Raw genomic sequence first — 26,565 nt, forward strand, 5'->3', positions numbered from 1 at the left:
TTATTTAATTATAGTCCGAATTAGTAGGAAAAATGTTTAATATACTATACCTCTTGTATAAGATTTTAACAATTAGAGTGTGTTTGATTGTACATATTTACCATAAAAAATGTGTAATTATTACATGTATTTTCTATAAAAGCAATCAAACACTCTTAATTTTCTATGAAAAATATGTATACAGGTACAAGCATTTAAAATTTCTTTTCATGGAATTCATTTTCTAAGCAATTATTATCTAGAATTAAATTTTAGGTAATACAATCAAACACACCCTTATTTTATTTGGACTACCAAAATATCAATCTTCCTAGTATTATTATTATTATTATTATTATTACTACGTATTTACAATTTAATTATTATGTATTTACAATTTAAATACATGATAATATATAATTAAGTTATATTATTACTTTAGCCCACTAATGCAAATCTCACTTACTCTTTTTTTTTTTTTAAATTACGCGCTATCACTCGCACTTCCATCGAACCCGTCCCAGGGTCATCACAACCCGCCCCAAAATCATCACAAGGGAGATAAATCAGAAATGTGCCTGGATAACTTAGATTTTTATTTTTATTTTTTTTTGAAGCTACGTCCATTGGCACTTACCAATTACCACCCCCTAAAATGATGCAATTTTTTTGCTTCCCTTAGGAATCAATCTCATACTGACAGCCTCCAGCATGACTTTACAACCCTCTTCTTTGCCACCCAGCTATGCCTCTAGGAGAATATCTCACTTACTTGACATGACATGGTGTCGGGCAATGGCCAATCTTCACACGAACTTTTTTGGCCTTTAAAATTTAAGGACTTTGATTTGTTGTTCGCGTTGAGTCAATGTTGACGCAACACTACCACGTCAGGGCAACAGTATCGCCTCCACCGCAATTACCCTAACCCCTTATATGAAATTCTTTTGACATAAATTGCTATAATATATTTTAATATCATAATTTTATTTATTGAGCAATATTGTAAATAAATTACAATTTTAAAATATTTTATAAAGGAATATATATTTAAATAACAATTTATAAATTAATACTATTTTATATATAAAAACTAAATATTATATATAATTGTTGTAGATTGATTATAATTACATCCATTACAATTATAATTATTTTTTAATAATTACAACTATAACTATAATTAATAATTTATTTACTTTTTTAAGTGTAACAAAATTTGTACCAATTTCATATAATATAAAGTGTTGGATTTATAAATATTAAGTGATGGGTCAGAATTGAGAAAGTGGCTATAGGGTGTAAATAATTTGTTTGGATAGGCTAAAAACGTTTTTTCACATAAAAAGAGTTAAAAACAAATTTATTATTTGTAAAGTGGTTAGTTTGTGCAATTTTCACAACCAAAAATATAAGAGAAAATAAGAAATTTATTATATTGTCTAACACGAAAATACAAGAGGGTAAGGCCCATGCCCCCTTTGATTTTACTCGCATCGAGAAAAATTTATGTTTCTCGACGTGGAAAACATAATAATTTTAGAAAAATAATAAATAAAATAATCAATATTTACATCAATTTTTTAATAATAGAGGTGATTTTTATAATTTTATAAAATTAGATGAATGATGTCTATAATTAGAGAGGTAATTAATGTAATTTAACTCAAAAAAAAAAACAAAGACAAAAAAGAGAATGAGAAAAGGACACAACCATGTTCCCGTAATCTACTCGAAAGCAGAGCATCAAAATTGTTAGATTTATATTTTCACGCCCAAGCGAGCGAACCTAGTACTTAAAACGGCGCTGCAAATCCAGTGATCTCGAGATCACAGCAATACTTGACCTGTGGGCTGAGGCGCTCCGACGCTCCGAATCTGGCACGCCGTCTCCCACGGTTCGGATCGCATCGGATTGGAATAGATAATTAATTCCTCACCACAGCCCAATCAAATACATGAACTCGTCAATCGTCGGTGGACCCAATAGCTCGATCTTCTGCCCCTGTTCCACTCTCCGTCTTCAGGCCACGTAAGCAGTCCTGTCCCTGCACTGCACGCCAATCTTGCTTCTGTTGGTTGGGTTTTGCCTCCTTCGCATCTCCCTTCGTTCGTCTCTCGGTTGCGGTTGAATTCAGGAGCAGAGAGCTCTCATGATGGTCTCCAAATCAAGCGACTCTGCTTCTAAACTCAGAGTCAGTCTCTATCCGCCTCTTCAATTTTTGAATTCTATATGCGACGACTTAATGATCTTAAATTTAGTGTGTGATCAGTTCGGAATCGTGTTTCTTTTTGTGTCTTCCATAATTCACTTATGGTTGTAGATCGATCGTACGAAAGGTTTTTTGTTTTAGTCTGTTTGGATTTGATTGAGTGAATACTGAAACCCGGGAATTTTATTCGTTGGAATTCGTGAATTTGTCAGTTACTAGGGTTTCCTCGGATTATTTTCATTACGTTTACTCTCGTGTGGTTGCTGAGAAGTGATAAGAAAATGCAATTGTAGTACTAGTTGAATTTCATTTCGAACGAAATTTATCAATTCATGTAAGGCAGCTAGTCATTTTGTGCTCCGTTGAGTGGGTTTTCCTTCTCTACACGGTTTTAGTATAAGTTTTTGCTTTTGATAGATTTTCTTACTGTTCTTTTATTAAATTATATAATTTTCAACCAGACAGATTCCAAAGGAATGACGTCAACCGTACCCCTTCCCTTTTTTGTCTTTTGATTATTTGAAATAAATATGTTTCTGGTTCTTGGTGGAGTGAGTAGAAATCCAGTGGTGTTCATGACAGGTTTAAAAGGTAATTGGAAGGAATTGGGGGAGTTAGATTGAAAGAAATGGGAGGAAATTAGGGAAGAACAGAATGGAGAGGGAGATTAGGAAGAATCGAAAGAGAGGGAAATTGAGAGAGATTAGAGGGAAATTGGAGAGAGATTGAGAGAATTTAAGAGAGGGAAAATGAGAGATTTCATTCAACAATTCAAACATGATTACTCTTTTACAACAGTGGCTTATTTATAGCCTCACAGCCATTGCACCCATGACCGCTCATGTTCAATACAACTATAATCCTAACAAGTATTATATTCTTATTACAATATTGCCCCTCTATTCCTTCTAGGGACATGATAATTTCCCACCGTCTTGAAACATTTCTTGTCCCCAAGAAATGCCAAACCTCCATAACTTCTAGTATGCTTTTTCCTTCTCTTCCACAACTTGGATGGAGACGTTTTGAAAAGCCTTTGTATGCATAACAAATATGCAGTGGTTCTCATGTTCTTTAATATTTCATCACCCTTCGCAACAATATATGCAAACGCCTTTAAATGCAACAATGTAGAAATGTCAAGTCTAGGAGTTGCTGCAACATTAATTTCTGTCATCACCCCATCCCTCATTGCAATAGGCAAATATCCCAATTGGCCAGCTGTAGCAATAACGCACAAAGCCGCAACAATTTTGTTCTTCATAGTCAAACTTTTGACTGCTACAGCTATCTTCCTTATCTTTCCTCTCGTTACAGCCGTTCTCCAAGATTCTTCACAACTTTGAATCTGCTGCTGATGAGGGGAATGCCTAATAGGGTCATAACTTATAGGAGATTTCCCTTAGTTGGAAGAAAAATCATCATCTCTCTTTTCAGTGAGCCTGTCCTGCTCCTCTGAAATGCCTGCCTTGGTTACCTCTATTCCCATCAACATAAAAAACTGGCTTGCACCTTTTGAATTCTGGTTTACATCTCTGGAAATGACAACAACACGGTGACACCGTTTAGGATTTGCAAAACTTCCTCCTGCTGGTGTTGTCTTCACCCTCTCACTAGCTAAGGAATCTTCAGCATTATCTGAAACCATAGGCAATGGCACAGTATCCTTAGGAGCTCCACCATCAATTCCATTTTTGATAGAATTCTGATTTAGGACACCATCCGATCCTTCAGCTGCTCTAATCACCAGAGGTAACGGATTGGCCTTGGCTTCCTCGGTCATTTCATCAAATGCTGCCCTTGTTTCCTCTCTTAGCCTTTTGGTAGTTGCATCTTGAGGTAGTAGTTCTACTTTTAACTTCTCAATCAATGTAGCAGAATTCCCCTCAATACTGCAGGTTGTCGACATTGATTGAGCTTGTGTCTTTTTGAGAACAACTAGACCAATTTCAGATCCTAAAAATCCAAAGATGTTTATCTCCAATTCCAGAAATCCCTTGTTGCCTCTTCCTACTCCTGTCCTCTGATTGACTGCATCAATCATTTCTTGTTTTGAGCTTCTGTGATTGTCATCTAGTCCATCTTCACCAAGAACTTATTTTCCATAGGAAGCAGGGTGTTCCTTAAATTTTTCTTTTGCCCAAACATATTGGATCAAATCTCCTGAATTACTGTTTTTGTTGCTAGCACCGTCGTTATATTCACCCCAAATGTCCTCTTCATGAACTTCTTTTTCAAATGAATCAAATTGTTCCTTTGTACCTGTTGTCCCAACAACCGAATCGTTATAGCTTCCCTCTAGGTAATGCTTTTCACCACCAAAATTATTCCCTATTTTGCAGTCATCCTTCTTGTCATTGCTTCCTAAATCTGAATACTTCTTCTTCTGTCCAAAATCTAAAATAAACAATGAATCGATCTTCCATAATCTTGACTTCTCTTTATGTGGCTTCATTTTCATGAACTCACGAAGAGAATAAGGATTATTCATAGGATCTAGTAACTTCTCTATAATAATTGGATCAAAATATTCTTTGGAAAGCAAACAAGTAAGTAATCTAACCTGATTCTATTTGGCGAACATTATCATACACTGGTCCATCATACAATTTTTGAATTCATCCACAATTTCACGCCTATGCTTGATCTCCTCTTGCAATAGATCAGCAACACTGTCTAATTGCTTTTCCACTATTGATTCTATAGATCCAATACTGTTTTGCCTCTTCGTAATCTTTGTCGACACTTCCTGCCATTGAGATTCCTTGTGCTTCATCCCGATATCATTTGCCATCAGAATTCAAATCGTTGGTGGATAATCGATTGCCTTGAGGATTGATAGCTGAGAAACCACCTCCGTTGGAATCAATGCCTGAATTTAGTTCCCTCCACCTTGTAGCTCGCACCACCTGCAATTGATCAACTCAGTTGTTCGATCAATCCTACAGCTACTTCTTGAAACTCCTACTGCAACTCCACAATTTCCCAACCCCAACTGATCTCTGGAAACCGATTGCCATGGATCAGCTATCGTTCAAGATCCGCTTTACTGTGGATCAGCAATCTTCAATTCCCTATCAAAATGAACTGCTAGGCAATAGGTCTGACTCCACCTCCTGGCTCACCTGCTACAAAAGTCTCCTATACTCACCTCAAATGCCTTCCGATTCAGACCGTGAGGTGATCGAAAATTAGTAGCCCAGGGTGTCGGATCTCATGAGCGAAAGAATTCGGAGGAATCCGTCTCTCCGAACGGAACCCGCCTACAGTTTCGAGTCAAAACTGCTTTGCTCTGCTTCAATCGGAAATATACAACCTAAGAATCGTTACTCACACCAATCAAGACTTACACGGCCGCGACCCACACCCCAATCACCATCCAATGGCCAGAAGGCCCTGGCTCAACTTCCAAATTCAAGCGACTCTACCTGGATTGAACGTTGTAGCAACCGTCAACAATCAATCCGCTGATAATCAACTTCCTATGATTCCCTCGGTCCTTCAAAGTCGCCTTCAGCAACCTAACTCGCCTCTGACTCTGATTCTAGGAGTAGCGAATTGCAAGTGTTGTTCCTCTTCAAGCCGAACCTATTGCAACAATTTCCTCTTTGGGTCGTGGAGTCAAATTTCGAGATTTAACCAAAAATCGCTTGGTTGCTTCAGTCTTGAACACCGAAATTCACTAGTGAATCTCAGTTTTGATCAATCCTTGTTTTCTTCCAATTGAGATCTAAAATGCGGAAAGAAAATCACCACTCGAACTCGTCTACTACCACTGGTTTTCGTAAAAAACCTTTGCCTCATCTTCTCGTCTAGAATCGATTGAAATTACAGCCGAGGGGCAACTGCTCTGATACCAATTGTCATGAACCCTAGATAATTGGAAGGAATTGGGGGAGGTAGATTGGAAGAAATGGGAGGAAATTAGGGAAGAACAGAATGGAGAGAGAGATTAGGGAGAACTGTAAGAGAGGGAAATTGAGAGAGATTAGAGGGAAATTGGAGGGAGATTGAGAGAATTCAAGAGTGGGAAATGAGAGATTTCATTCAACAATTCAAACATGATTACCCTCCTATAGCAGTGGCTTATTTATAGCCTCATAGCCATTGCACCCATGTGCAATACAACTGTAATCCTAACAAGTATTAAATTCTTATTACAATATTGCCCCTCTATTGCTCCTAGGAACATGACAAGTGGTTAGTGGTAGAACTTTCTCCATTTATTGAATCATCTCTATAGTTAATGGAAAGGTTATGGATGTAGGGTGATGAGTCTATTTTTTTTTCTTCTATGTCCTTTTCTTCCATTCGCTTTCTCCACATTCTGTGACCTATATAATGAACCTTGAAAGAAATTTGGTTGACACTGAAATTACAATATCCTTTTTTTCTCTTTCTTTTTTTTGGCCGGGGTTTGGGGGGCTTGGTCATTTCTACTTTCTTGACTGAACTCCTTTCTTGAAGACAGTGAGTGAGTATTACATTTCATGTGTATTACTATATTGACAGAAATCACATGCAGAACAGGCCAGTGATGAATTTGGGAATTTAACACAGAAGATACAACAGCTGAAAAAGCAGATTCAAGCAGACAGAGTTCTTTCAATTAGAGTGAGTTGTTTGTCTGTATTTATTGCTTTGACAGCAGTATTCATAAATATTATACTTCAGTAAATTACATCATTTTCTTCTTATTGGCAGAAAATTGATGCCTGAATCTAGTAAAAAATAAAATTGATATCTGAAATTTTCTTCATTTGATTCTTATTTGTTTATTTTTCTGAGTTGTAAGATTCTCTTTGTACTGGGCTTATATTTCATTTGACTTGATTTAAAATTGTTTATTTCTTACTTTTTTTCAGTAGCTTTCTCTCCATTTAAAAGTTGTTTATTTCTTCTTCTGTTTTTGTAGACTAGACCATACCTTGCTTATGTTTCATTTGGCGTGGACAGTGGTTATTGTTATTTCAAAACATTGGCAATGGTTCAGTTAAAAGCATTGTTCCATTTTCTTGCCTGTCTATCTAGTGTTCTGGTGAAATTTTTTGGGGTTGATGCATCAATTTTATGCCTGAGAAACTGTTCTAAAGAATTTAAAAAAAAAAGGAAATAAAGATATGCTTTTAACAGCTTTAGTATGGCAGTAATACATTATATGAGTGGTATTGAGTTCCAAAATACAGTGTAAAAATAGTCTAGCAGCAATGTATAGAATTGGAACTGTTTTGTACATCCTCCCCCCTCCCTACAAAAACTAGGTGATGAGGATGAGATTTGTTTTGAGGCATTTGAATAACCACCAACTCAAGAAGCTTTACCTAGTCAGCAGCTTTGGTTTTATAATGCACATGGAATGAGGTGAAAGCATTATTTGGTCCCTAATGGTTGTGAATGTGAAAGTAACTTGACTCTTGTTCCTTCCATAGGAAAAACTCGAAGAGAACAGAAAGAAGCTAGAAGGCCATGTTTCTTTGCTTGTGTCAGGAGCATTCTCGAGAAATAGTATTTCAGTCGTGGAGGCCAATAGTCAAGGTGAAATGCTTTCTTCAAGAATTGAAAATCCATTTTGCAAGATTAATGGATTTGCTCAAGGATCTGGTGATAAAGAACAAATTAACATTCAAGAAGTTTTATTCTCAACAAGTGCCAAGCTTCCATATATTGAGAAGATACCACCATATACTACTTGGATATTTTTGGACAGGTATGAATATAATGCTGTTTAATTTGGTTTCTCGTGTCTCTAGCAATTAATTTTTTGTCGTTTGTATAATTGATTTCAAAGACTAATGGTGCTTACCAATGTTACAGCAACTATCCAAATGATGTCCAAACACAGCTGTTGAAGGTTTTCGTGTTGAATTATTGAGTTATGAAACCTTTGGGCTTAAGTGAAAGAATGAAACACAGTTAAAATTTTATGACCAAACATTGGACCCTTGATAGTATGGTGTCCTGGTTTGTCTTAATTTGGTTCAGATGTCAATATTAATGCTTTAGAAGCAATATGTATAAGGTGATAGTACCAGTGTAACTTAGCTCATGGCATGCCATGGGTTAAGTATTTTCCTTTTAGATGATGAGGGGTTGGGCAAAATTAAAATTCCAGATTGTGTAGCATTGGCCCATGTAAGAGAGAGTTCAGTAAAGAAACGACTTATACAAATGACTTGTATGTACTGGATGTTTTCTTCCAGTTGGTCAAAGGTTTTGGAAGCTCTTCAGGGAAGATGAAGCTCCTTGCACTCCTTTGATGATGGCATGGCCAGCATGCCATTACCAAGGGATTAGCTGAAAGTAATTTGCCAAGAGCAGAAAATAGTTTCTGCAAGCTTTTCAAGGAAAGAATGGTGCACATAGCATGTATTTGGAAACCACATCTTGAGGGCAAATAGTTTCTCTAACACAAATTTTTTGAATACGAACAGATTCCTATTATATGTGCTTTAGTAAAATATCAAGTTGTGCTTTCCAAGATTGCGATATAGCCAGTGTCATGCCATCCTGTTCTTTCAGATTTGTCTGAGTAGCAAACACTCTCTACATTTGATGTCCAGCTTTGAATAATATGGATAGCAGGTATTTCAATGAAGTTCTATTTTCTTGTTTTCTTAATTTTGTTCTGGGACAGCACAGGAATCAGAGAATGGCTGAAGATCAGTCAGTTGTTGGAAGGAGACGTATTTATTATGATCCACATGGAAGTGAAGCACTTATCTGCAGTGATAGTGAGGAAGAGATTGCAGAACCAGAGGAAGAGAAACATGAATTTTCTGAGGGGGAAGATCGCATCCTATGGTAAGTTAAATTTGATGCTTCTACTCATTTGGATGTAAAAGGAGAAAGGGACAGGGAAAAAAGAAAGGAAAAAAAAAAAAAATCTGTTTACATTTTATATCAGAATGTTTGAAGAAGATCGGAGCATTTCCTCTAACTCTTTTTCCATACTTTGAAGCATGAATATTCTGATTGTGGTTTAAGCATAGCTGTTACCACAAGTCTCCAGTTTCCAGTCCCTCCTCTCTCTGGTGTCTGTGTTAGACCTAGCTTCCTGGGAAGAAGTCAAACTAGTCAAAACTCTGAATAATATCTGGGGAAGCCAATTGATCTGGTCTTCTGCTATTTTTAATTTTAAAACAACAATTCAAGCCTTAATCCCACTAGGTGGGTTCGCATGAATTCTAGTTCTCCAACCAGCTGTATCCATCGTCATATCTTTTATAAGTCCATGATATCCTATCCTGTGTCTAACGGTTTCCTACCAAAATTTCATCAGTCTTCCTCTCCCTATTTTGCTATAAATTTCCTCTATTTCATCCACTCATCTCTTAGGTGCCTTTGTCGTCTTTTTCTCACACATCCAAATCATCTTAATCGTAACTCTTTCATCTTCAATGGGTGCAACTCATACATCTTGTTTCTTATTTTCTCTTTTTTTGTATGGCCACACATCCTCTCTAATATTTTCATATTAGCCATGCTCATATTTTGCACCTATTAGTGCTTAACTGCCAAACATTCTAAGCCACACAAAAGTTAGTCTCATAGCCATTTGATGAACTTTCTTTTTTAGCTTTGAAGGAATTTTGTGATTGTGTTTTTATTTTATTTTTTTTAAAAAACCTTAATGCATGTCTAATTGTGGCATGCTAATATGAAAGATGTATTTGGTGGTAAAATTAAGCCCATCCCCTTAAACTATTTCCCAATATCACTTATCCTTCTTAAACTTTAAAATGGTAGCTCACATCACTCAGTTTATTTGAAATAGCTATTTTTCTTTTGAATAAATACATTCAACAAAAAAATGAAAATTGCTAATGTTATGAGAATAAAATAATCTGTGTATTTCACTAAGTGTACAATACAAGAGTATATATATACATACAAGTATTTAAAGTTAATTACACTAATACCCCTTACTTATCTTATTTAACACCCCCCCTCAAGGTAAAGCATATATATTGAGCATGCCCAGCTTGGTACAAATATAATTCACACGAGAACCTCTAAGTGACTTGGTGAGTAAATCGGCCAATTAATCGTTGGAACCCACATATGTTGTAACTATATCTCCAGAGAGCACCTTTTCTCTAACAAAATGGCAATCAATTTCAATATGTTTGTTCTCTCGTGAAACACGGGATTAGAAGCAATATGCATTGCAGCTTGGTTGTCACAAACCAATTGCATAGACTTAACCTGTGTAACTCCTAACTCCTCAATTAATTGTTTCAACCACATTAGCTCACATGTTGTTACGGTCATTGCCCTATATTCAGCTTCTGCACTGGATCTGGCGACAACAGTTTGCTTCTTACTTTTCCAAGAGACTAAGTTTCCACCCACAAATACACAGTATCCAGATGTGGATCGCCTGTCACTAGGTGATCCTGCCCAATTAGCATCCGTATATCCCACAATCTGACTATGCCCATGATTTTGATACAATACACCTCAACTAGGGGCAGCCTTAATATACCGAAGAATACGAATCACTGCATCCCAGTGGCTGTCACAAGGTGAATCCAAGAATTGACTTACCACACTCACATCAAATGAAATATCAGGTCGAGAGACTGTGACATAATTAAGTTTCCCAACTAGTCGACGGTAGCGCCTAGGATCAAAGAGAGGCTCCCCCTGTCTCGATAACAACTTACTATTTGGATCCATAGGGGTATCTGTGGGCTTACATCTAAGCAATCTTGTCTCCTCTGGCATATCTAAAGCATATTTCCTTTGAGAAATATAGATGCCTTGCTTTGACCAAGCTACCCTAATGCCCAAAAAATATTTCAAATGATCCAGATCCTTAGTTTGAAACTGTTGGTGAAGATGTGCCTTCAATTCAGTGATACCAACATCATCATCCCCGATAAGTACTATATCATCAACATATACCACTAGAAGAATGTGGCGGCCAGACTGAGAGCGATAAAACACAAAATGATCAGTTTCACTCCGAGTTAACCCAAACTCAAGAATAGCTTAACTGAATCGACCAAACCAAGCTCAAGGAGACTATTTTAAACCGTATAGAGATTTTCGAAGACGACACACCAGCCCAGACTCCCCTTGAGCAACAAAGCCAGGAGGTTGCTCCATATACACCTTTTCCTGTAAATCGTCATGAAGGCATTTTTTATGTTTAATTGATGAAGAGGCCAGTGAAACATAGCAGCAAGAGATAAGAAAAGGCGAACAGAGGAGATCTTAGCAACAGGAGAAAATGTATTGCCATAATCAAGACCAAAAACCTGAGTATAGCCTTTGGCAACAAGCCGAGCCTTAAGACGATCAATTTGGCCGTCAAGGCCAACTTTAACAACGTAAACCCAGCGACAACCAACAGTAAACTTACCCTTGGGAAGAGATATCAAGTCCTAAGTCCCGATGGAATGTAAAGCAGACATTTCTTCAACCATAGCAGCCCGCCACCCTGAATGGGAAAGAGCCTCGGGAACAGATTTAGGTAGAGAAACTGAAGATAAAGACGAAACAAAAACAGAATATCCAGGGGACAAAGAATCATAGCTAACAAATTTTGAAATGGGATGGAAAGTGGTGCAATGACGAGTACCTTTACGAAGAGCAATAGGTAAGTCAAGACCAAAAGTCGAAGGCGACGAACTAGAGGAGGAAGAACGAATCGGCACAGAGGATGAGTCAGGAGACGGCTCCCTCAGACTAGTGACGACATGCGGTGTTGGTTGGGCCACAAGTTGTGGATGCCGTTGATAGACTTGAAGATCGGGGTGATCAAGGCGAGAGGTAAAGGGTGATGGAGATGGAGATAATGAAAGGTCAAGAAAAGGAACATGCAAAGGTAAGGCAGTAGACACAAACTCGGAGACCTCAGATGAAGAGGAAAAATAAGGAGATGACTCAAAGAAGGTAATATCTGCTGAAACAAAATATCGAGATAATTGAGGAGAGTAGCAACGATACCCCTTCTAAAGGCGAGAATAACCTAGAAAGACACATTTGATGGAATGAGCAAAGAGCTTATCACGACTTGGGGCAAGATGGTGAACAAAGCAAGTACTCCCAAAGATACAAGGAGGAAGAGAATATAAGTCAACTCGAGGAAAAAGAACAGAATGAAGAATCTAGTCATTAAGGACAGAGGAGGGCATGCGGTTAATTAAGTAACATGCAGTTAAGGTAACATCACCCCAAAATTGAATCGGAACATGCATATAAAGAATGAGTGTGCGAGCTGTCTCAATTAAATGACGATTTTTGCATTCAGCCACCCCATTTTGTTGTGGGGTTCCAGGATACGAAGTTTGGTGAAAAATCCCATTAGATGCCATATAAGATTTAAATGGGAGAGACAAATATTCAAAAGCATTATCACTACGAAGAACACGAATGGGTAAATTAAATTGAGTTCTAATTTCAGCACAAAATGTAGTGAATACTGAAAATAATTATGAACGCGTTTTCATTAAATATAGCCATGTAGTGCGAGAGAAATCATCAATAAATGTTACAAAATATCGAAAATCGTCTTTTGAACTAACACGATTGAGACCCCATACATCTGAATGGACTACTAAAAAAGGAGAACTAACACGTTTATTGACTCTACTTGGGAAAGAACTACGACTTTGTTTCCCAAGTTGACAAGATTCACACTAAGGAAGAAATACGAGAGAGACTAGGAACCATCTTCTTGAGATTGGGAAGAGATGGGTGTCCCAGTCGACAATGGACCTGTAGTGGGGAAGTAGTCGTTGTTCACGCCACTGAGGAAGAAGGGGAAGATAGATAGTAGAGGCCATGAGACTCAAGCCTCGTGCCAATCGTCTGTTCGATCCTCCAATCCTGCACAAGAACAGAATCAGACAAAAAAGTTATAGAGCAATTAAGATTACGAGTGAGTTGACTGACAGAGAACAAATTAAATGAACATTGTGGTAAGTGAAAAACATATGACAATAGTAAAGTAGGGAGAGGTGATGTTTTGTCAATACTCGTGACTGAGGCTTGAGAGCCATCAGCCAATGTAACAGGAGGTAGAGACTGTAGAGTTTGAGTATGAGATAAGAGAGAACGATTACCAGACATGTGATTAGTAGCACCGGAGTCAAAGATCCATGGGCCAAGAGAAGATGAAAAGGACTTAGTAAAGCAAGTAGTAGGGTTACTAGTGTCAGCAAGGGACGTGATAGGTGAAGTAGTCTGTTGTGCTGCCTGGAACTGAAGGAACTAAGCATACTCCCCCTCGGAAATAGTCACTAGTGAGGAATCACTAGGTGTGAGAGATGTCTAACCCTCTAAAGTACCAACAACCATGTTAGCAGTATTGGTTGCCTGAGGTGGACAACCATGTAGGCGATAGCAGGTCTCTCTAGTGTGACCAAGACGATTACAATAGAAGCACTAGGGCCGAGGACGACCACCACCCCCACGACCACGATCAGTCGGTGTCATATTAAGAGCGGAGTGATCTCCAGGGACGAACACGCCACGATCAGCAGTAACAGAAGAGGATCTAAGTAGCCTGGCAAATACCCCTGTCAAAGGTGGGAGAGAAGCACTGGCGAGAATTTGTGTCTTAATAGATCCGAGCTCCAGGCGAATTCCATGAAGAAAGAGGACAATAAACATGTGATCACGCTGTTGTTGTTGTTTCTTGATATCTGTATCAAATGGCATCAACTCATTAAAATCGGTAATAGAAGCTTGGAGCTTACCCAAATACGTGGTCATATCCAAATCGGTCTATCGTAGATTGAACAAAGCACCAATCATATTATAAATACAAGTGATGTCACTCGTATACAGCTCACGAGCCTGAGTCCATAGGGCACTACACTCCCGAAGAGGTCGAAATATAGGCATCAAGGTCAGCTCAATAGTCTGCCACAGTAAACTCAGTAATTGGGCATCCACCTTCTGCCAAAGAGGTTGATCTCCCTCAGGAATAGTTGAGATAGTCTTTAATAAATGATCCTCAAGACCATGTCCAAGAAACCAAATCTCAACTACAGATGACCAAGCGGAATAATTTTGTCCACTCAACTTCTCTGTGGTAATAACTGGTGTGCCCGAAAAATGGGGAATGGTTATAGGTGTGGACATGGCGAAGCGGCTTGTGGATGAAGAGTGTGTTGGAGATGAAAACATGATGCGAAAAGCACAACAGATCTGGAGCAAGTCGGGTCGCACAACAAATCTGGAGAAGGAAGACCAGATCTGGAACAATAGTGGCTGGATCTAGGTGGGTGCGGCCTGAGCTAAAGATTGACGAGGATGGTCGAATCTGGATCAGCAAGGAAACGGCGACCAGAGATCAAAGAAACCACTGCGAGAGTTGGGAGTGGCCGACAGGAAGAAGAAGAGGCCACGAGATCCGGGTGCGATCTGGGCAACGGTGGATCTGGGCAGCGCAAGGCCGTGCGAGCAGGGCGACTGCGGATCTGGGCAATGGGTGCAAGATTTGAGAGACGGACGATAGTGCGATTGGAGGCAACGACAGTGGTGTCGATCGGTGGCGGTAGTGGCTGCGGCGTCGGTTGACGGCGACGGCGGCGTCTAGGGTTTGTGGCTCTGATACCATGTTATGAGAATAAAATAATCTGTGTATTTCACTAAGTGTACAATATAAGAATATATATATACATATAAGTATTTAAAGTTAATTACACTAATACCCCTTACTTATCTTATTTAACAGCTAATATACCATTAATACAAGCTTTATATTTGTTGGCCCATGTGCTTAACAACTATCCACATGTTCTCCACAACTTCCTTCAGCCCCCACAGCCACTCCCATTTCTTCCCCATGCTTCTAGTCACTATCAGGTTCTACCAAACCTTCTGATTCCCACCTCCAACTTTTGCCCCCATCCCTATCCTTTCTCCCCAGTAGTAACTGCTGCAAACACACACCTATTCCTTACCATCTTCTCTCCCATGATCCCATCCCCAACACTACCACCACTTACTCACCAGTTTCCAACCCCTCCCACCAACATCACCTCTATCCTAGACACTTCCCATTGATAGGCTCAGTCCCACTCATCCATCTCCAAAGCCTCTAACATCAAATGCTCCATATATCCTCAGTATTGATCACCTGGGAATGAACCCCAACAACTTATGCATTGATGTCCTTACCAACCTTCTTGTCTGACTTTGATTGAGATGAATCCATCATGAAGCTCAAATTTTGACTTGAAATACTTTTTGTTTGAATGAGAGAGCATACATCTATCATGCTTTTAGTGACATAAAGTAGACACATATTTTTACTAGGGTAATGTGCACATGTAAAGTGCGTGATAACTTTCTCACCAAAATTATAATTGGGTTGGAAATGGAGCGTGTATTGGCAATTGATAACTAAAAGAAAAATGCATAATTATTAAACTAGATCACAAAATGAGCCTTTTAGTTAATAAAAAAATGATATTTTAGTGGTTAACATTTGGGGTATTTTCGTAATTAAAAAATTTCACAGGAGTTCACATATCAAACTCACCTCCTTGCCTTTTAATAATAGTATCATATGAAGCTTATATATATATATATATTAGTACTTTTTTTTAGATAAAAACATATATTAATAATTGAATCCCGTCTTTTTATTTTACTAGAAAAAGTTATCATTTTAATCAAGTTAATATTTATGATTAAATTCAACACAAGTGTATAATAAGCATGTACAAAAATGGAGAGGTCCACAGCATTTAGGGCTTTGGTGAGATAAGCCTCTACCTTAAGAAAGGATGACTTTTTGTTCTATTCCATGAAAAAACATGAGAAATTTATTCTGTTTTTCTAATAAACTATATAATTACTTTCATGCATGAACTTTAGTCATGGAGTTCGAAAAATTTTATCCAAGCTAGATAGTGGATAAGAAAAGGAATTGACAGTCCTTGCACAGTTAAAAAGGTTTCATATGCTCTAATTTCCTTATGTGAGTTCTTACATTCATGTAGTTCACTTATCATTGCCCAAAGAGAAACTATCTTAATCTTGGTGCATGAGGTGCTTTAATTGCAGTGGCATGGATATACATGCATGTTTATATTGGGAAGCCACTACAGTAGTCTCATACCACTAATATAGTTTATTTCAGAATCTGTCACACAAAAAAATTCGATTCCTTTTATATCAATATATGCGTTTCCTGTAAAGTTATGTGTCGATATTACTCGCTTTTATCGTTTAGGATGACCTTCAAGGAGTATGGGCTCAATGAGGAAGTGCTCAACATTATTAGTCAATACATTGGAGGCACCACTTCTGAAATCCAGGTAAATTTTTTTGGTCATCATAGTCAGTATGTCTTGGATAGTTATGGGTATAATCATTCTTGCATTTAATGTGGCATGATGCGTGTTTCATAATTTAGAAGTCAATGTATTGTCCCAATCACTAAGTTAATTGTTGTCAGATGTACTTATATTCGGGATTTGCAGGAGCGTTGTTACATGCTCAAGGAAAAAAATCAGGAGAAACATGACCAAGACTTTAATGGAGATGAGGAGAATGGATCAGAGAAGAACAACTTGCTGGAAAGAAGTCTTAGTGCTGCATTAGATTCTTTTGACAATCTGTTTTGTCGTCGGTGTTTGGTAATTGATCTGAAACTTATACTGGTTTTTTAAGAAACTAAAATAAGAAAAAAATATTGTTTGGATTGCTTCAAGACTCATGAATCATGCTCATCTGCCTTTCAGGTTTTTGACTGCCGTCTGCATGGCTGTTCCCAGAGTCCCATTTATTCTGTAAGAAGTGGTGCCTTTCAAACATTTTGTGGATCTGACCTTTTCTTTTTCCATTTGTTAAGCCAAAAAGATGGTTTGCTTGACAGAATGAAAAGCATTCATATTCCTCTGAATCAGATGAAGATGGAAAACCTTGCAGTGATCAGTGTTACCTGAGGGTGGGTATATTTCTTTGCCTTTTGATCATATTAGATAATATTTCTCATTGGAGTTTCAATTTTTTGGAGTTTCTTTGTATTGATATTCAAAATTCCAAGAGGAAAGCATAAAAAAAGTAAAGTTTCATTAGCAATCTTTTGCTAAAATTTTATTTTGGGATTGCATGAGCTCTAGCTTGATTTATTGCTGAATGAGTACTGGGTTTTGTGAGGAAATCACATGGTGCCCTTCTTCTGTTGAGGGGCCTCTTCTTGTCCATGGTGACATGCTCACAAGACTGATATATTCTGTCATTTGAAGCTTATGGGTATGATTATACCATGAATTTCTTTTAATCATCATATCATGTTTGGTAATCTTTGATGATCTGTACAACCTAACACTTAGCCTGTAATTAAGCATAGTAATAGACAGTTTTCATATTTATTTGTTGAAAAGGAAGAGATAATGGATTTATTTTGAACATATTCTGCCATATTTTTTGCACCAGCTATCAAATCCCTTAATTTTTTAGCTTTATTAACACAATCTTTTCTTAATTCTTTTAGCATAAGATAACAAAAATTTTTGTGGCCACAAAAACTAACTAAATTTTATGTATTTCTTGCTTGCTTGCTCATAAACACATCAAGCCTAGTCTCTTTTTGATATGTACATTTGCGTCATGAAGCAAAGAACTAGTAACAAATTGCTTAGATGATTTCCAATGAAGTGAAAGCCATATTGTTGTATTGTGGAAGAGAAAATGCCTGCTTGAAAGTCTCTTTTGGTTATTAGTATTGTTATTGACTAGCCTATTTTACTGACTTGAGTTTCTACCACTTCTACATGTGAATTTCTACTACGGTGGTCATCAGTTAAAATTTGTCCAAGACTTGCCAGAAAGTTCAGTGGTTAATACCTTACATAGACCTGAAAGTAAAAGTTCAGACGAGGCAGTCAGGACCCCAGTCCTGCCCAGTTCTGAGGAGGCAGGTGATGGTTGTATGCGCATCCTTTCATCCTGAAAATGGTTGCATTGCTGAGAAAATGATGATTATTACATCAGCATCTTTTCATAGTTTAAATGTTCCTCATCTCTAAGCTTGGATATCTCATGGCAGTGATGCATTACGAAATGGGGAAACGTAAGGTCCAAAAATGTACAAATACTGAGCCAGATAGCCTTGTATTGGCTTCAGATGATGTCCAAGGTTCTAGCAAAAAACAGAAAAGTTTATCAGCTCAGAAAACCGATAGCATGGTTTGTGAAGGATTTCTGAATGTGGATTCAAGTTCAAATACAGAAGTTGGAGACATTGAATTTGAGACAGGGTATAAAAATGAGCTCCTTATGCCCAATAAAGATGCAGAGCATTTATTATATGAATCTGCTTCAGATAAATTCAGATGTCCAGTTGATGTTCCCAGGCCTGGGCTTGAGGATCGTGTCATATATGAAGCAAAAGGGATTAGCCATGGTACAGAAGTGCCTGTTTTGAAGGAATCAACCAATTTTGTGGAAGGACAAGTTGAAGCGGTTTTAAACAACAGTGAGTGGAAACCTTTTGAGAAAGAACTATACTTGAAGGGAATAGAGATGTTTGGGAGAAACAGGTAGTGGCATAATCCTTCCTTGCTATAACTAACATTGTTATGTTTGAAATCAGCATGAGTAGGAGCTGGCAACTGGGTGGGTATGGGCAAGGGCTCTAACTCTCATCCACCCATCCTTCATATGGCCTAGCCCAAATTAGCCCTTTCGGGAAATGGTGCCCCACAAATCTGTCCAAGAACCTGTGATAGTTCATTTGTGGTGCCATCACCAAAATAAGGTCTATTTCCTGACAGTGCTCATTTGTGCTATCATGGGTTCTGGGACAGATTTGTGGGGCAGGTCACAATGGGTGGAATGTAAAACAGAGTATTTATATGTTGGTGCCTGCCATATTTATATGGAGCAGGTAATTTGGGGTCATTTAAACTGAGCTCACCCAGAACCCAACTCAAACTTTCTTACCTCACCCTAACCAGACACTGGTTGGATTATGACATCTGCAACCCCCTGCCCCTTCAAATTCTAGAATCAAATGCGATACATAGAACATGATCATTTTGTGTACTATCTTGTTATTCACCTTAATAACGGCTGGAAGACAGCATCATTTACCACTTACTGGAAATTGTTATATTCTGTGTCTGTTTAAATGCCATGCAGTTTTTTTTTCCCCAAGGGAGGATCAAGTAGCAGAGAAATTAAGGAACATGACATTTGAGCATACAAAACTTAGATAACAACCTGCCAATAAAAGCCAGTAATTCAGGAATTCTATTTGTATGACTGGACTCTGATTTAAATTATATATCAATCTGGAATTTAAAGAAATAGTAGAAAATCTACCCTGGCAAAGTTTCATTAGAAGAATTCAAATCAACCTATAAATGGATTCATTTCCATAACTATTGCAACCGTATTGTGTGGAGTACTTATATTTTTATATGATTGCAGTTTGTTCATCATGCACATGCTTGTATTTATATTTCAATATTATGGATTCATTTGCAGTTTTTATATGGTTTTTTTTTTTTTTTTGGACCTCCTGAAATCCATAGCTGATAAATTGTGTCTGAGCTCATGCTTTTCAGTTGTCTTATAGCGAGGAACTTACTCTCTGGCTTGAAGACTTGCATAGAAGTCTCCAGTTACATGTACAATGATAGTGCTGCACTGCCTTGTGGAGCTATTGACTTACCAAGTTCATTTTCAGAAGACAACAATAAAGTTGATGCAGAATTTATGGTTTGTATTCTTTCACTCCTTTTCTTTTCACCTTTTCTGAATAAGTAGGCCGTAGGTCTACCAGCTGATTTAGGCACATGAGAGGACTGGTTGCTGCTGCCACGAACAGGCAATACCAGCTAAGCTAGTTGGGATTATCCTCTTACCACATCAGATTTTGTGAACTTGAAAGCATGTTGTTGACTGACATAGGATGTCTACAACCTATTTTATGATTCTTTTGTATGAAGAACAAAAGAATTTTCAAGGACATATCAGTAACTAAAGCACTTGGTTGCTGCCACCCACAACAGAATACGCCCCCTAGCTAGTTGGGATATCCTGTCCTCTTACCACTTTGTGAACTTGAAGCATGCTGTTGACTGACATGGGATGTATAACCTATTTATGATTCTTTTATTTGAAGAACAAAAGGATTTTCAAGGACATATCAGTAGACCAATTGATTGTGTGCACATGTTTTATGAGATTGACCATGTGTTATTGTCTTAATATGGTTTTTATTCGTACCATCTTACTCTTAGACAAAACTAATCCTTGTAAGCACGGAAGGACACAGAAGGTGACATGGATGTGGCATGAGAAGGAAAATTTCAAAAATATGATAACAATAAATAAAGGCATAGACAATTTATATTTTTATATGTCCATGAATAATATTTCCATGATTTTATTGAGATATCATCTGGTCCAACTGTTTTACTATTAATCTTTTTTATTGCTTGCTGTATTTTGTTTGGATATATATGAAGATACAATTCCTATCTTCTCCAAAAATTAGTATTTGGTTGTATGTGTCTATGAATAAGCGGACTTTTTTTTCCCACTTTTTTGGCACTATAGATGTATTTTTATTTGTTAAAAATAATAAAAATAGAGAAGTATGTATTATATCAAAACAGTAAAAAAAAATCATATTTTTTCATTTATTGCAAAAGAACTATTATTGAAAAGATATTAGTATCTAATTCCAATTTGTTTATGCATCCATATTTGCTTATTTAAATAAAGCCCATTCTTCTACTTATTTCATTATTAGATTCTAAATCATTCTTTTAAATTTACAATGCTTTTCATTTGTCTCTTAAGCTATGTACATGCATATTCCCAAGTGTCCCCAAGTGCTTGAAGAGTTTGCTTTAGTAAATTAAAATATAATATGACACATTTAGACAGGAGTCAAATGTGGCAGAGAGTGTCTGATGCAGTTCTACATAGACACTGCACATTGCAAGAAGTGTCCGTGCTTGTTAGAATTAAACTTGCTAGGTCACTCTTTTTAAGGCCCATCATGAATTCTAAAAAGATTAAAAAACAAAAAGATGATTGAAGAGCGAGAATTCGTGTAACTGACCACATCTCGAATTATGGCTAGTGATGATGACTCTTTTGCTTAATTGAACTTAGAAGTGCCAGAGTTTCCCTGTTGTTGCTAATGGTTGAAGGTCAATCTTGGGGAACTCCTCTGTACACCTTACTAGACAATTAATCATTATCACTTTCCCTATGGACTGGGGTGCTAATATTGGACCTCTCTTTTTGGTTGTCTTAGGAGCGAGAGACACCAACAAGGTCAAGGTTAATCCGTAGAAGGGGCAGAACACGGAAGCTTAAATATTCGTGGAAGTCAGCTGGCCATCCATCAATGTGGAAAAGAATTGCAGGTGGTAAAAACCAGTCCTGTAAGCAATATAAACCATGTGGATGTCAGCCTATGTGTGGAAAGCAATGCCCTTGTCTGCATAATGGAACTTGCTGTGAGAAGTACTGTGGGTAAGCTCTTAAATGAATTAAATGCCGTAAGGCCTTGAAAAATGTTGATGTCATTCCAAGTCAGAGAGCAATTCTAGCTAAATGGTAAATTGTATGAAATCCATGCTTTGGGATGATAAGGCAAAATAGACATTCTCCAGCCAATCTCGAGGAATTATAAGGATTAATTGATCTGATTAGGTGCAATAACAGAATGAGGTAAAGTAATACCAAGAGAAGAAAAAGAAAACAAAAGTCACTTGTATGAGGGATAATTTTCTCGAGTTTGATCTAGTTTCATAAATAAGTTAATAATCACATAATTTTCTTATATCCTTTGTGCTAGCTGGGAATTTTATTTGTTGCAATTTAATGATCACTTGGGGGTAAAAACTTCATTCCAAACGATTAATTCAGGTGCTCCAAAAGCTGTAAAAACCGGTTCAGGGGATGCCACTGTGCAAAGAGTCAATGCAGAAGCCGGCAATGCCCATGCTTTGCTGCTGGACGGGAATGTGATCCAGATGTTTGTAGAAACTGTTGGGTTAGGTAATGATCCTGTACACTTGTACATTTATGCTATTGTAGTTGTGAGTTAGGTGTTTTCAATATGCTACATTGTTCTCAAGCATATCCCCATAACCATCAAAACAACCAAACTGTCAAGATTTCCCTCAAAACTGTCAGTGGTTTCATGAATTTTTGGAATGTTTTGACATTCTCAACACCCCAGCCATTCTATCGAAACTTCAATTCTCCTGTCAACCAATCATCAAACTGTCAACAGTTATCTTTAGGCTTTCAAAAGTCCACCACGGCAAATTGTAGACCATCTATGTCATCTGTCAACAGTCTTTGCCAACTCTCACACTTAGGCATAGCACAATCCTTAGGCCTCTCACACTCAAATACCACATACCAATCATGATTATAGGAGCACGTAACCTTTAATTCACCTATATTAGGGCATAACTCAGGACAAAACAATGAGCTGTTACACTGGATTGACATTTTTGCTTTCATTTTGGAAACCTTTTTCATTGAGCAGTTTTTTGAAAAATCCACGCTTTATGCAGCTGTGGGGATGGTTCATTAGGTGAGCCACCAAGGCAAGGAGATGGCCAGTGTGGAAATATGAGACTCCTTCTGAGACAACAACAAAGGGTGACCTTTTCTCAAAATTTCACTTTCACAAAAGCATTGTGCATGTGATTTTAATAATCATGCTTGTTTAATACCACTTTTTCTTCTTGTCAGATCCTTTTAGCAAAATCTGAGGTTGCTGGATGGGGAGCCTTCTTAAAGGTAGGAAGCTTAGTATCTCTCACTTTCTTTTTATTGTTTTTGTAAATTCCTTGTTAGTTTTTTCTTAGTACTTGGATGATTTTTACTTCAGAACCCTGTCAACAAAAATGATTATCTTGGAGAATACACTGGTGAATTGATTTCACACAGAGAAGCAGATAAACGTGGGAAGATTTATGATCGTGCAAACTCATCTTTTCTCTTTGACTTGAATGATCAGGCAAGTGAAATTTATTTTGTTTAAATGTTTCATTCTTTTGTTTTTCTTTGTGGCTTTAATCGAATGTTCTTGGCATAGGCAGATCCAGGGTGGGGGCATGAAGCCCCCACAATGCATCTTGAAAATTTTCCTATAATATGGAGCTTGAGTCAATCAAGCTCATGGATGGTGAGATACAAAGTAATTTTTATCGAATTTAAGATGGACACAAGCCCACACAGTGCAATGGCGAGCTCTCCCTAGAAATTTCTCTTTTTGTCTAAGTTGTATGGCATAAAAAAATTATAATGTGTCTAACATCACTAGATTGTATTATGTGGGCCCAAGAAGAATTGTAGAAATCTTTCATAAACACAACACACACTCAAGACCAAAAACGTCCAAGAAAATTTGTGAAATGTCACTCGTCACTTGCAATTTTAAAAAGAAAGGATAATTGCATAACATACTTGCGGTTTAACATAATATTCATTATTCATTAAATTTGTTGTTAACCTTACAAGAAACTACTTAGATCATTTTTAACCTAACAAAGACCTTCTTAAGATCTATATCCTCATGGAAATTTTTTTTGCAAAAACAGTCTATACATTTTTTTAAAGGTAGAGAAAAGTGTTGGCAAAGTTGCAAGTCCAAGAGAAATCAGTTGAGGAGTTCTATTAAAATGTCAGCAACAGGAGATAGTTGTAAAACCCCTCAAATAATTTTTTTTTTAACTTCGTAACTTTTGCTAACACTTTTTCTATGTTATTGAAATGTGCTGACTATTTTTTATTAAATTTTCCTCCATGAAGATCTAGAACTTAGGTAGTTTTTTGTTAGATTAAAAATAATGTAGGTAGATTTGTGTAAGGTTAACAGAAAGTGAATGTTATAGTAAACTAAAGGTGGGTTTTATGTAATTATGTATCCCTTTGCAAAAGCCTCAACAGTTCAATGAACCCAATTGATTTCTATAGCTTAGCTTTCAGCCAGTATTGTACGTGTGTGGCAACAGAGCACATGTTATGTTATAACTTATGCCTCCACTATATAAAAGTCTTGGATCCTCCCCTGGTTCTTGGTACATTTTTAATCTTTAGCAATAGGTTTCATGCTCTTTTTTCCCATTGAGTTTTACTATTTTCCAGAATAAAATAAAGTACATCTTCTAGTTAAACTTATAAAATATTTAAATTAGATCATATCATGTAATAGTGAGTTCTATATTTTTCTGATATGTACCAAATTTGCAACACAACTTTTAGATGGATACCACTGTGGTGAAAATGACATCTTTGCAAGATGTAAACACCTCGGGTAATATGTGTTCTATCTAATACACACACACACACATATGTAGATGTGTGAATATTCATGAAATTATGGATAGATGTATCATTGGATCCTTCTTGTTGTGCAAATATATCTTAATAAGGACTTGCAGACAATTGATTTTCCTCATACTGGCAATATACGAGAATGGCATCTATGATAAATAAATACAGACAAGAGAATACTGTTGTACCTGTTAATCATCATCCTACAGAGTAGATTACATTACTTCTCAAAGGCAAAGCATGATGACTTATTTGATGTACGGTATACACAATCTCAGGTAGTTGCCTGGTATGTTGATGATAAAATTTCAGGCTGCCATAAGCTGTGTCAGCCACTATGTACTAACATTTTGAGAACTTGGTTTTGTTCCTAGTTGACCCTTCTGGCTACATGGAATTCATCTAACTCATACGAAGTTGGAGGGTTGCATGGGGAGAATGGTTGTTACTAGTTAAACCACATGCAAGGAGAAACAGTTCAGTGCAATAATATGAACTATAGGATAATTGAGTTTAAAGATTTTACATGGATAAACAGTGAATAAATGAATCAAAAATAAAATAAAACAAAGTGAAAGTCTAAAGATTGAGGTATTATAGCAATACATGATGGCTATGGCTAAAAAACAGTTTTTTTTTTCTTGAATGGAACACATAGTGACAGAATTCAAGGAACGAACCATAAGTAGTCATGTTAAAGCTTAATTGGATCATGCATATATATTCATATAAATAGCTTAGAATTGGATTATTATTCAGTTAGATTTGGCAGATAAATAGCTTATAAGTTATACTAGAATCTGAAATAAAATAATTGGCATATACTTCATATGCAGCATAAGAGATAGGGTTAGTAGCAACCACCACGACAAGAGAATTTTTGTAACTGTTGTTACCCATATTGCATAAACCCTGTAACTGCTCTTCAAGATGAGATTGTAGTTGCTTAGAGTCCTTCAATAATGACTTCTTTACTCTGGATGTACCTTAACCTTTCAGTGTTGTACCTTACTACTCTGCACTATCATTTCTTGCTTCAGAACCAGTTTAAAATTATCTTCTGCTAGTTTTAAAAGATTATTTCCAGATAAGAAAACTAAATCAAGCGTTCTTTACATGCATTTGTTATTAGATGCTTGTTGATCAGTATGTAGCAACAACGAACATCTTGAACACCCCACCCTCCCCAACTCCTTTTTCTTTTTCCTCTCAAATATCGAAGTTCAGATTTTTACCCGATTCATTGTAGTCTTTTTGCTTTTCATTTATCCTCACTTTTGAATTTCCCCTTTGCCTTCATGTTTAGCATCTTTTTAACCCAAAACTTCCTGCAAAAGCCAACATGAAATGTTGCCAGTTAACAGGGGTGAATGACAGAAGACAGAACTTGGAGCTTTAAACTTGGTTATTATGCTGTGAGAAATCTAAAATGTACCCTTTTGCATTTTCCGCAGTATGTCCTTGATGCCTACCGCAAAGGTGACAAGCTGAAATTTGCTAACCACTCGTCAAATCCCAACTGTTATGCAAAGGTGTGTATAGTCCATTAAAATCTTATTGCGAATATCACATATCAAGTACACCGAGATGATTGTGTGCAGGTAATGCTGGTTGCTGGTGATCATCGAGTTGGCATTTTTGCCAAGGAGCATATTGAAGCTAGCGAGGAGCTCTTCTATGATTACCGGTATGGACCTGATCAAGCTCCTGCCTGGGCTCGAAAGCCAGAGGATTCAAAGAGAGATGATTCATCGATTTCTCAAGGTCGAGCGAAGAAACACCAGTCTCATTGATGAACCTTCTCGCTGTAAGCTTAATATTGTATAGCTGTAGTAGTGCTCCATCCTATTGCTCCTATGGGGGTAGACCGTTAAGATTCTACATCTCTTAAGGGGTCTAGGCTGTGTAGCATAGACATGGTGTGCCTTTATATATTTGTATAGCTCGACTTAAGCACATTGGAGATGGGCTAGAAAATTCTCTAGCTACTTATTGAAGTATTAAAAGAAATAAGACAATGGAAATAGAAATACCACGAAAGAATAATACTCTGCTATAAAGCCATTTTTTAGCCATTGAGTAC

At 37.2% G+C, this 26,565-nt stretch overlaps 1 protein-coding gene across 7 annotated transcripts; it reads left to right on the forward strand.

The window, feature by feature from the left end:
• Positions 1–1,725: 1,725 nt before the first annotated feature.
• On the forward strand, positions 1,726–26,553 carry LOC127799855 (histone-lysine N-methyltransferase EZA1). Of its 7 annotated transcripts, XM_052334096.1 has the most exons (19): positions 1,726–2,174; positions 6,705–6,806; positions 7,622–7,899; positions 8,832–8,993; positions 16,390–16,474; positions 16,640–16,795; positions 16,901–16,948; positions 17,035–17,106; positions 17,965–18,088; positions 18,211–18,421; positions 18,518–18,703; positions 19,724–19,886; positions 21,439–21,659; positions 22,056–22,187; positions 22,715–22,802; positions 22,896–22,943; positions 23,035–23,163; positions 25,937–26,014; positions 26,084–26,553. In XM_052334096.1, exons 1-19 carry the CDS (start codon positions 2,133–2,135, stop codon positions 26,273–26,275), a joined length of 2,517 nt encoding a protein of 838 aa, XP_052190056.1. In that variant the 5' UTR covers positions 1,726–2,132; the 3' UTR covers positions 26,276–26,553. The 7 variants fall into 7 exon arrangements, with proteins under 7 accessions (XP_052190056.1, XP_052190032.1, XP_052190048.1 ...); XM_052334072.1 differs by having other exon boundaries at positions 18,211–18,703; XM_052334088.1 differs by having other exon boundaries at positions 6,723–6,806; positions 18,211–18,703.
• The last annotated feature ends 12 nt before the right edge of the window (positions 26,554–26,565 follow it).

The sequence above is a fragment of the Diospyros lotus genome, chromosome 1, assembly GCF_014633365.1.
Source record: "Diospyros lotus cultivar Yz01 chromosome 1, ASM1463336v1, whole genome shotgun sequence".
Lineage (NCBI taxonomy): Eukaryota > Viridiplantae > Streptophyta > Magnoliopsida > Ericales > Ebenaceae > Diospyros > Diospyros lotus.

What these genes read in the sequence shown, in the direction of transcription:
- LOC127799855 (XM_052334072.1), top strand. Translation starts at nt 2,133, where the DNA reads ATGATGGTCTCCAAATCAAGCGACTCTGCTTCTAAACTCAGA. An exon ending in ACAGAGTTCTTTCAATTAGA is followed by an intron (nt 6,807 to 7,621) that starts GTGAGTTGTTTG and finishes TTCCTTCCATAG; the next exon opens with GAAAAACTCGAAGAGAACAG. An exon ending in TTCTGAGACAACAACAAAGG is followed by an intron (nt 22,803 to 22,895) that starts GTGACCTTTTCT and finishes TCTTCTTGTCAG; the next exon opens with ATCCTTTTAGCAAAATCTGA.